Below are 11357 nucleotides of genomic sequence, written 5' to 3' on the forward strand. Positions count from 1 at the left end.
GAAGGAAAGACGAACAAAACCCCAAATGGCAGGAAGAAAGGAGCTGTGGACTTGACCTGATGTGAGCAGGCCGCAGGACCGATGGGTGAAAACCAGCATCTCATGAACAGGCAACTACAAAAATAGGAAGATTATAAAAATAGACTATATCATGTCGCTATTCTGCTTTCCCTCCACGGCAGCACGTGGCAGTGGGACAGGCCTCTCCCGCGGGTGCTCCCTGGCTGGCACGCTGCAGACTTGTGCCTGGGGGCCGCAGTAAGCACGCCACACTACGGTGACTGAGGGGTGGCCTCACCTAGTCAAGGCCAAGAGGTTACACGCGTGCCTACCTAGGAGACAAAGGACGCAAAGAAGCCACTACGTGCGGAGCAAGCGGTATAGACGCCAGGGTCACCCAAGCTGTGCTGCTCAGGAAAGCACAGGGACACTTTTCTACCTAAACCCTCTTCTAGTTTTGTCAAACTTTTCTATTTTTTTAAAGATGTTTTTAGGCTTTTTTTTTTTTAAACACATAAAAAAGAATCAAATCTAGCCCTCCCGGGACCCTCCTGCGTGTTAATGCCTATTCTTCCAAGAGACACGAGCGCATTCACATAGAACTAGTTGATTACTGGGATAAATCCTCTATTTTTGTAGCACAACGCCCCTCCCCCCACTCAGGGTCATGCAGATTCTATCTTTTCTCTTTTTTTAAAGACAGTTTTCAGGATTTTTTTTCTTTTTTCTTTTGCTTAAGTCGGAGACGGAAGGGAGAAAGAGGAAAGGAGGAGACTTTCCCTTCTGTTAGCAAATGTCCCAGAAAAGAGGGACTTTGTCAGGAGCACCTGCGGCCGGCCCCTCCCAGGCTGAGGGGCTGCTGGCCGTGCCGCCTGCCCGGCGCCCTCAGATGTCCACGTCCCGCACGTCGGTGGGTGTGCACGCCAGGTCGGCCTCCTCCGCCTCCTCTTCCTCTCCCTCTGAGGCCTTGGGGTCCAGGTTCTGCTGGGCCTGGCGCAGGCTGGACTCCAGCAGGGCTTCGATCTGCTCCTGGCAGGCCCGGAGGCAGTCCTGGGGGATGGAAGGGGAAGGAGGTCCTCAGGAGGAGGCCCCGAACCAAGCCCAGAACTGTTCATGAGTGCCACCTCTGGTCCCTAGTGGCCCCTGGCTGCTGACCCCCCAGGAGTAAAGGCTTCTACCTCCTGCCATAAGACTGTGGCCACCTTCTGGGAGTGGACACACACCCACTGTCCCCTGCCTGTCCCACCTCCCCACAGGCTCCTCCAGAGCCCTCGTCCCCAGGCCCATGATGACACTTGACTGTGAACAGGGAGGCCCTCTGAACCCTCTGCCAGTGGCAGCCCTGGAGGTGTCCCTAGCCTTCCCTGTCAGCTAGGCCACGCATGAGCAGTGGACAAGGGGAGGCTGGCCTCGTCCCTCGGTCCTCTCCCCACAGGCCGCACGCTGGCCCCACCACTCTTGCAACAGAGAATCCACCCAGTGCAGCCAGAGGTCCCAGCACACGGCGTGTGAGAGGCTCCGGGAAGCCGGCACCGTGCCCTGTGGGCTGGACCCCCGCAGCAGCAACCGCCTGCGCTGTTAATGAAGTGGAGCCCAGGAAGCCCCCCAGGCCCCTGGGCTCCCCGCAGCCGTCTCCCAGCACTCTGCCTAGCTGTTCTTGGTGCTAGGTGGCTACCGAATAAAGAAGCTGGCTGCAGTGTCAGGCTGTGTCCCCAGAGCTGGGGTGTCACAGCAGATGGGCTTCTGAGACCAAGCGGTCCCCAGCCAGCCTGGAAGACACTTTGCCACAAGAAACAGGGCTCAGGGGTCAGGAAGCTGCAGCCTAACTGGCCAAGCAGGGTGGCACTGCCAACTCCCCCAGGCCAGCAGGGCCTGTGCACCCCCCTCCTGAGATGCTCACCTCGGGAGCACCGTGGCAGGTGGTGGGAGCAGCCCCATGTGCAGACGAGAGCAGGAGCGCGGGTGCAGGACCCCACTCCTGGCGCGTCGTGGCTCCGGCTGGCCCACCAGCGCCTCAGATCCCCCAAGGCCTGACAGTGCCCGCTCAGCCCTCCAGGCACGTTCTCAGGAGCCCCTGGGCACCCTGGGAGTCACATGCTGGAGGGCAGCCGAGGGGACAAGAGCTGTTCCTCTGGGTTGCCGCGCCCCAGCCCCTGGCCTTGTTCCACCTCTTGACCGCGGCTTTGATCCAGGACCCACTCGAACTCCTGGTGGTCGTGAGGTCAGAGAGGAGCTGGACTCGGCCTTCTGGGCGCTTTCTGCCTGTCCTGTCTCCCCACTGGCCTGCAAGGCCTCCCCAGTAGATGGTGCCCCAGGCAGGACTGTCTGCTCCCTGGTGAAGAGGGACACACAGCAGCCCATGCACGTGGGAATTTCTAGAAGGCATCCTCTGCCACAGTCCTGGGTGGACTTTGTGACAAAAGAGGCCACCCACCCCAAGAGGCCTGCAGTCTGGCAACGGGCTTGGGCAGAGGTGGTGTGGGCCCATGGTGGCAGGCTCTACCCTGAGTGCTCAGGCCACAGGGAGGAGAGAAAGAGCCCAGGCGGCAAGCGAAGGCCAGCTCGCCAGGGGAGGAAGCAAGGGAGGAAGCCAACCAGGGCTCTTTCTGGGTCCAGCTCAGCTATGTCGTCGCTGGAAAACCAGATAAAGTCATTTCAGCCTCAATTACCCTTTCTGGTGAGTGTCATTAACGTCTAATTAAAGCAGTCTCCATTCAAAAAAGCACAGCTGCTGCTTTCCCGTGACTGCCAGGGGGCAGCAACAGCTTGGCAGGAAGCGCACCAGGCCTGACTGGCCGAGCGGCCACAGTCCTGGGGAAGGCTTCACCCAGGCCAGGGTGCTGGGAATGGAGCCCAGGGCCCCTCTACCCAGAGCAGACCCCGGCCTCACACCTCAGGCGAGGATACTCACCCCGAGCAGGTCAAAACCGGGCAAGTGGGTGGGAGTGAGGTCATCTCACTCTCTCGGGGTCACGTACTAGGTGGTGAGTTGTCCCCAACAGGAACCACTGGGCAGGGGACAGGCAGGCTGACAGGCAGTATGTCTGGCTGGGACTCCTATGGAGCCCTCCAGATGCTCCGTGGTGGCCAAGAGGCAGCCTCAGCAAGCCTACCTGGACCCAAGCCGGGGTTAAGGCCAAGGGTCACTCCCTCATGTACAGCGGGCAAGCTACCCCCCAGCCTCTCTGGTCTAATTCACCTGGCCCGGTGGCTGGGACCTTGGAGGAGCCCTTTCAAGCAGCTGTTTACTGGCCATGTCTACTGTGGTCCAGACAGAGCCCGGTGGGGCCCAGCTCCAGCCCCGTTACTACATGGGTCACTGCCAGGTCTGCTGCTGCCTGCCTGCTGGTGGCTCTCTTTCTTGGAGAGGTTTACGTCTCCTGTCTACTCCTGGAAATCCTAGTGGGAGGACAGAAGCCTGTGAGGACCCTCTGTCCAGTTGTCAAGCCTCAGACTCCTGCACTGCCAGCCGTGACGGTCACAGTCGCTGCTCACGACAGTCCTGTGCTGAGAGCAGCCCTCTGCTCCACCCCTCAGGGCCTAGCCCCATCACCCACAGGGGCCTTGGCGCCGGGCACAGCACCTCCCCGGCACTAGACCTCTCGTGGACGCCACTCACCGGGTCGCACTTGATCACTCTGGAGAGGAAGTGTGTCAGGCGGTAGCAGGACAGGAAGGTGTTGGGGCTGCCCAGGTGCAGGCCCTGCACCGCGGCCACCACGCTCCCAGCGGCCACCATGGAGGGCGGGTTGGAAATGAACTTCACATCTACAGGAAAGAGGGAGGGGGGCTGTGGGTGGGGATGTGGCAGGACCCCCAAAATCCAGGCCTCCTGCTCTACATCCAGTCCTTCCAGCCGTCCACACTGACGAGCGCCAGGGCAGCAGGAGCCACCTGGGCTGTGTCACCAATGCCAGCGTGAACTCCAGCAAGAGTCTGCCACTGCCCAGGACCAGACTCCAGAGCATTGGTCCCATTCCCAAGGGTCACCACAAAGCTGCAGCTAGAGACAGCTACTCCCCAAGTCCCTCGGGGCCGCGCCCTGCTTGGCACCCAGCAGACATGGTGCGATGGTGGCAGGGACGTTCCAGCTGCCCCACGAGGGCCAGGCTGGGCACTCAGTGAGGGAAGAGCCCCTCGCAGTCACCCGCCTCGGAGAAGCCCAATCCGCCCTCTGCTATCAGCTCTCTGGTTGGCCACAAGAGCGTTTCTGCATCTCCTCATGCCTGACCATTCTCCCGAGAGGCCAGGGAGGCGCACGGTCATGCCATGGCTGCTACACAAGACGCCCCACCAGGCGAGCCGCCCAGCTGCAGCCCGCCAGTGGGGCTTTCCCAAGGCAGTGGCCCTGTGCCTGCAGCGTGCCCGCAGCATGTCCACAGCGGGCCCATCTCCTGCTGGCCAAGGCCCACCCCTTCCATCCCTGGGGTCCTAGGGACTCTCCCACACTCCGGGGTCCCTGCTCATGGGAGATAAGGCCAGGTGGCGTTGAGCCGGGTGGCCCATTGGCCTGTGCAGCTGTCAGATGGGCTTACCTTCAGGACGTCACCTGGAGCCCAACCCCCACCCAGACCACAGGCAGCACCTTCCGCCAGAGGGACTCGCCACCTACAGTGGTGAGTCACCTGCCACCCTCGTCTCTTCTCTGCCTGGCCCATCCCAAACCAGCCTGAGGACCTTCTGGTGGCACCAACTTCACCTAGGAATCTGGGGGCCCTGGGCCAGGCCTGGACAAGGGAAGGGACCAGTGTGGCACTTGTCCACCCTCATAGCCTCATTTTCCGCCACGGAGTGCCTGGGAACGGGGGCTCAAGTGAACTCAATAGGAGTGGCTGGCCATGAGGCAGAGGGGCCCCCACCAGCTGCCGGGGCGCTGCAGGTCACCTGAGACTTCATCCCGAGAATGAACAACTTTGGCCTTGTTAAAGACAGGGGCTACCGGCAAGGGGCTGAAGGAAAGCAGCCACCCCAGGAGGACAAAGTCCGCTCCTGGGTGGTGCCACAGACTTACACAAGAAATCCACCTCTTCCCCCGAAACAGAGCCATTCCACCCAGGCTGGGGCCGTTTCGTAGCAGCGAATCAGAACCGTGCACAGAAGTTGCCTCTGCAGGGAGCCACGGGCACTAGGGCCGCGCCTCCACAACCCTGGCTGCCATTCCCAGGAAGCTCATCCCCCCAGGGCGGAGGGCGGGGGCGGGCTGTGCGTGCGTGCATGCGTGGCCTGGCATGTCAGCAAGGTGCAGCCAGAGTAAACCCAAAGCTCTGGTATCTACTTCCACTCGTGGTCTGGGCGCTGGCGCACAGGGTCATGGGAGCTGGGTGGCACGGCGGACCCTTGCCAAGACCCCTCCGCTACACTCAATCACGTGTTCCCCTACAGTGGCCCTGGTCCTGCCTTCACCAAGCTGACACACGGGCAGGCTCTGGGTACACGTGGAAAGGCATGTTAAAAAACCAAGCCCTGCGATGCACACCTGTGATCCCAGTGACTCAGGAGGCTGAGGCCCACTCAGAGCCCACCCAGAGGGGATGCCGTGGCCACTGAGCATGTGCAGAGTTTGTGTGTGGGGGGCTCCTATGGAGTCCCATCTCAGACAAAGGTCCTGGAGCATCTAGGAGAGCCACCCACAGCCTGGGGCACTCTGCACTCCCTGCCAGCACCAGGGGCCCTGGGGAGTCCCCGCCAAGGGAGGCTGTGCCCATTCCGTGCAGCATCTCCAGGAAACTGGGGCTTCTCAAGCCACTTTCAGCTCCATAAAAGGCCGCCCAGAGTCTCCAGAGCCGCTCCGCCGAGGAGCCCCAGCCAGGGAATGCCTCCTGCCTGCCTGCAGGGCCAGCCCCCACTCCGGCTGGCCATGTTCTCGGCACCCCGGCCTTGCTTGAGAGGACCCAGGGAGGGGCACATGCCCTTGGCAGGTGGAAGACAGTGGAGGCCAAAGCCTTTGCAAGCGCCCCTCCAATACCAGCAGTTCCAGAGGACCAGGCAACAGGGGCTCTGCCCCTCCGGGTAGGTGGGAGCAGACATCAACTGCCCCCTTTGATGCCACCTTGCCCAGTGGCCCTCCGTTACCAGGGTGAGCTCCAAACAGAAGTAGCACCCGAGGACTAAATAGGGCCACTGCAAAGCCGGGAGGGGCCTGGGTCCCCCCATCGGGGTAAACAGGCCTCCTGGACATGGCCTGTGTGGGTTCCCTACTCCACATGGGGAGGAAGGGCTCCCCGGGTCAGTCAGTGCTGGGGGCAGAAGGCACACAGTACACATCTGAGTGCATCTGTGTGTCTGTCTATGCAGGGTTGGGACAGGCTTCCCGTTTGGGGTCTAGGGCCAGGAGGAGGGAGGGCTGAGCCCCTCTGCTGACAAATAGCGCCCAAGCCCAGCTTCTCCAAAGCCCCTCCTGGGACTCAACTGAGCAGAGCCGGTCGGCGGCGCCCCTAGCGGGGCCTCAGGCGCCCAGGCTCCTCATGGCCGCCCCCGCACCAGGGCTGCTGGCCGCCTGGAGCACGTGGTGCAAGCACTGCCGGCTGCTCTCCCTGCCCCTGCAGGCGCCCCTGGCAGGTGGCCCAGCCTGGGAGAGGCCAGGAGGGGGCCCTGCAGCCTGTCTCCTGGAGGACACAGGGCGGGCTTGGGATGGGTGGAGGCAGGAGCCCAGTGGCCAAGGTAGATCCCTTTTAGCATGGAGTGGCCACAGGGTGCCCAGCACAGGGAGGAGAGGAGGCTCAGCAGTCACACACATGAAGGCTGGACTGTCCACTCAGGTCTCCAAGGCACTGCAAAGCGGTGGTGCAGGGGGAGGGCATGCTAGCACCACCGCCTGGCTCCCTAACACGATGCAAACCTCTGCTCACCAGAGCAGGATGTAGAGAAGGGGCCCTGGACTCTCTTCCTCAATGGGAGGCCTCACCAAGAGCAAGCAGCTGGCCGGGGTCACCCAAGGAGGCCAATGGGCTCTCCAGCTCCCTACCTGTGGCACAGAGGGCAACGAAGGTCTGTGCATGCTTGCGGATGATCTGTTTGTTCTCCTCGGCCTCTGGCATTTTGGAGAGGAAGTGTTCGATGAAATCGTGTGGGGTCATGGCAGCCAGGTTCCACTTGAGTTTGTTTACCAGGAGCAGCTCCATTTGCTGCGGATAATAGGGAACAAGCATCAAGACCAGCAGGCCAGTCCCTGGGGGCCCCAGCAGCCCAAGTCATTGGCTTTACATTTGGTTTGCAGAGTTGGGGTGGGACAGGAAAGTTGGCCAACGTTCGAGGTGCAGAGAGCAGGGACAACGAGTAGCCCCACATCAAAATAGAAAAGGTGTGAGTAAAAAGGCTCCATCCTGTTTATGGAAAGCCAGACTGCGAGTGGAGACAAAAAGACCTCCCACCGCCTGGAACCCAGAGCTTGTGATCAGCGCTGCAAGCCGCGCGCCGCAAGAGGGCGCGCGCGGCCCACGTTTTGGCACCACTAGGGCGCAAATGTGGTGGGAATCGGAGTACCGGGTCCACAGTCGAGATGGGGGCGGTGGGGTTCCCGCGCGCAGCCACAGGGGCTGCGCAGTGTGGGCGTTCCCGGGTGGCGCAGAAGACCTGTCCGCGGCGGGTCCCGATCCCTGCCATCTGCACTCCCTCCTCCCACCCAGCGCGGGGTTCCCCGGTTAACTGGGCGTCAGTGCTTTGGGGTCCGCGGTTACCAGCAGCTCGTCGGGCCGGATGGAATTGTCAGTGTAGATGCACAACTTCTCCGCCGTCAGGGGAATGGTCTCCTTCATCTTGGAGGCCACGAACATGCAGGTGGCCCCCAGCAGCTGCAGACGGCTCTTCTTCAGGGGCTCCAGCGACAGGAAGCGGTCCAGGTAGTTCATGGCCAGAGGGAAGACCTCCTCCTCGCACTTCTGCTCCTCACAGACCTGCGGGGGGAACCCGGACGTGACCGCCACTGCGGGGGCCCCCTCCGCGCGACCCCGCGCCTCTACCCCGCCCGCGTGGGAGGGCGCGGAGGGTCGAGCGGGGAGCCGCACACGCTTCGCGGGATGCGCTCCCTGCCGCGTGTTCCCAGTGCCCACCCAGCATGAAACTGAAAGGGAAAGTCTGCGCTAGGCGGGCGCAGCTGGCGGGGCGGGTACCGCCGGGCGGCGACACGGGACCCCGGCCCGCCCGAGAGCCGCGGGGCTACGGCAGGGGACACCAGGACGCAGCGGGGCCACGGCCGCCCCGTGCTGGGCGCCGCGCTCGCTGCCCTGCGAGACACAAAGGTGGCGTCTCAGGCCGCCGCGCCGCATTTCCCCAGACGTCATCTTTTCAAAAAATATTTAAAAATATTTAAAAAATAACTAGGTGCCTAAAACCCTCCTGAAAACGACCCTCGGGCGGCCCCTGACCCACGCCGGGGGTCGGGAGCCGGCTGCGGACTCCGGGGAGAGCCCCAGGAATTCAAACTCCGGGACCCCCCTGCCCCGGCGCGGGCGCCGCTTCCCTCTCGCAAGGGCACCACGCTGCACTTTCAGAAAATATTTAAAAATACTTTCGGGCCCCCGAGGCGTTTGCTGAAGGTCTAAAAATGTGCCCTGGGCCCCCGGCTCGTCTCGGAAAAGTCCCCCAAGCGGAATCCCACTCAGACGGGGGTCAGTCCCCGGCGTCTCAGGGGCCACGCGACCTTTCAGCCCAGCGTGCTCTCCAGCCCAGGCCGCCCGCGCGGGGCGTCCCGGGGCCCGATCCATGAACAAAGGGTCCCCTTCCGAGCGGGGTCCCCCCAAAACAGTCACCGCGCATTACCGCGCCCCTCCCGCGAGCCGCGGGCCCCTCGCGCCGCTCCCTGCCCCCACCCTGCCCCCAATTATTAATAAACACGTTTGCTTTGCAATAAAAGAGCAAAGATGGCGCATAATACTGGCACGAGTGGCCCTTGCATACGTGTCCATGGATATTAATTTAAAAATCATATCTATGCCCCCTCCCCCCGGATCTGGCGGCTCGGGGCAGCCTCAGTCGGAGAGGCGCAGTGGCACTGGGGCGCAGGCGGGGGGGCCACAAAGGGGGCCCAGCCAGCACCCTCGCACCCACTCGGGCACCCTGGCACCGGCTTCCCTCGAAGGCACCTCTTCCCGACCGTCCCTCACCAGGAAAGGGAATTTCTAATGCCCCAGCCCCCACACCTTCCTGGTTCAAAAAATACCCGCAATAGCTTATTTATTTTGAAAATACGGGTTCCTAGCAACACCCCGACAAACTTCAGGGTTGAAGGGGGAGAGAAGGAAGGGGGATGAGGGGGGAAGTGTGGGCGACAAGTTGCAGGAAAGTGCTAAGAGAGCCGCGCGAGCCCCGCACCTCCAGCATCCAGGTGGCCACGATCTTCCGCATGGACGGCAGGATCTCCTTCTGCACACACTTGAAGTAGGACACGGAGGGAGCGCAGGTCTCCTCCGCCTTCAGCATGGCCCTCAGCACTCGGTCGTTGAGGAGGTTGGTGTCTGGGTACGCGCGGCGGATGGACTCCACTTCGCAGCACAGGAGCTGGTGTTCCATGGCTGGGGCTCTGCCTGGGCCGCCTGGGAAGGGCTGTGCGACTGCGTCGGGTCCGCCCGGCTCTGGCTCCTGCTGCCCCACGCTCCCTCGCGCTCTTCTCCCGGAGCCGGAGCGCGCGGACTCAGCTGCTCACTGCTACTGCGCCGACAGCCCTCTGGAGGCTCCAGGACTTTGCAACTTCAACAAAACTCCCCTGTAGTCCGTGTGACGTTACTGTTGTTAAGCAGAGATCAAAGCCGGGCAGAGAATGGGACCGGGGGGAGGGACTGGGGCGGGCGCAGGGGGAGGGGGCGCGGGCGCAGCGCGCCGGGAGCAGCGAAGGGCAGAACCCAAAAGCCCGTCCCGCCGCGGAGTTGCCCCCGAAGTTCGGTTTTCATAGAAATGCAAATCGCCCCGCGGCGGCCTTTCTCCCCGCGGGGGGAAAAGAGGTGCAGGGGGCTGTCCTCCCCGAGTGGGTCACTCGGGTTTGAGGGGTGGGGGTGGAGGTGGCTCTGAGAAGGAGGACAACTAGGGGGGCGGGCAGGCCACACGCAGCTGGGGGAGACCGCGTGGAAGGGGGACTGGGGCGCAGCGACATTCTGTATCCGAGCCGGGAGAATGGGCGCATTTCCGAGAACGCCACGAGGGCACCCACGCGTGGAGAGGGCCAAGGACTCTCAGCCTCTGCATGGTCTTTCATTTTCATTAACACGTGTAAATTTCAGGAACCGTTTAGCATGCGGGGATACAGGGCAGAGCACACAACTCCGGTGGCGGCTTCATCCCAGGGCACAGGGGGTCGTTGCAAGTGCCCAGGAGGGTAGGTCTAAACATTAAAGATTTCAGCCTGGCACACGCTGACTCAAAAATTAAAATAAAATGAAATAAATGCCCGAAAATTCCAGTGACAAGATGGTGGCCAGCATTTTCTTCATCCTGTCCTCTGGGGGATCTGCGAATTGTCTGCCTACCTTGACCAACCTTGCCCGGGTCCCCCTAATACAGTGCCTGCAATTTATCCGGGAGAAGCACACCTTTGAATGGAAGGCTGAGAAACAGTGGCTTTGTCTTAATTTTTTAATTAAAAAAATTTAAATGCTTGGAAATATTAGTCTCCTCTGCCTGGGACAAGACCACCGGAAGCTTCCCAACTAGTTTTGTCTGGGTGTGGACGTGCCTTCCCCTTTAGAATTTGCCTTAGGGCTGCATTTGTGAGCGGAAGGGGGCTGGCAAACCTAGAACAATTAGAATTTTCAATTTTAGAATAAGTGTAATGATCTGATGGTTTTCAGCAAAATCTATACGTGTTCCAGGTTGCAGGAAAGGGTCCCTAATATTCTCTGCAAGTGTAGTGACAGTGTTTTTCTAACTAGAAGTTCTCTTTGGTACTTTTTAAAGTTTAACAAAAGGACACCTTAGTCCCCCTTTCTACAATTTTTTTTTTACAAGATCTGCTCCCCTAAATTAAATCTGTTCATTTACTTCCCTCTGAATGTAGTTTCGTGTCATCCGACCGCCGTATCCCCCGACAGTAAAAGGATCAAGAGAAAGCGGATGCAAAAACCCCCTCTCCCTCGAAAGGGTGCAAGCAAGACGCAACGCCCCCCCCCCCCCACTCCTTTAGGGTCCAGTTCTCTCGCACCCCACCCCCCGCCGGGCATTAGTGTTACTGATATTCCGGGTCCTTGAGGGCAATGACCCCCCACTCAAGCCCGGGAGGCGGTGGGTGGCCCGGGCAGGGCACGCCATCCGTGTGTCCCCTCCCCGGGCGCCCACGCTCGCGCTGGGCGCCAGCACCGCGGAGCCTTGGAGCGTCAGCCTGCGCACGAGGCCGGCCCGGCAGCTTTTTCATTCATAAAATCCGGACCGGG

General features: G+C 61.2%; 1 protein-coding gene across 1 annotated transcript; it reads right to left on the reverse strand.

Moving 5' to 3' along the window:
• Positions 1-466: 466 nt before the first annotated feature.
• On the reverse strand, positions 467-9704 carry CCND1 (cyclin D1). The gene is made up of 5 exons (XM_079104967.1): positions 9310-9704; positions 7677-7892; positions 6965-7124; positions 3620-3768; positions 467-1050 (listed from the first exon to the last, which is right to left on the reverse strand). Exons 1-5 carry the CDS (start codon positions 9505-9507, stop codon positions 886-888), a joined length of 888 nt encoding a protein of 295 aa, XP_078961093.1. The 5' UTR covers positions 9508-9704; the 3' UTR covers positions 467-885.
• Positions 9705-11357: the final 1653 nt, after the last annotated feature.

The sequence above is a fragment of the Sciurus vulgaris genome, assembly GCF_902686455.1.
Source record: "Sciurus vulgaris genome assembly, chromosome: 11".
Classification (NCBI taxonomy): domain Eukaryota; kingdom Metazoa; phylum Chordata; class Mammalia; order Rodentia; family Sciuridae; genus Sciurus; species Sciurus vulgaris.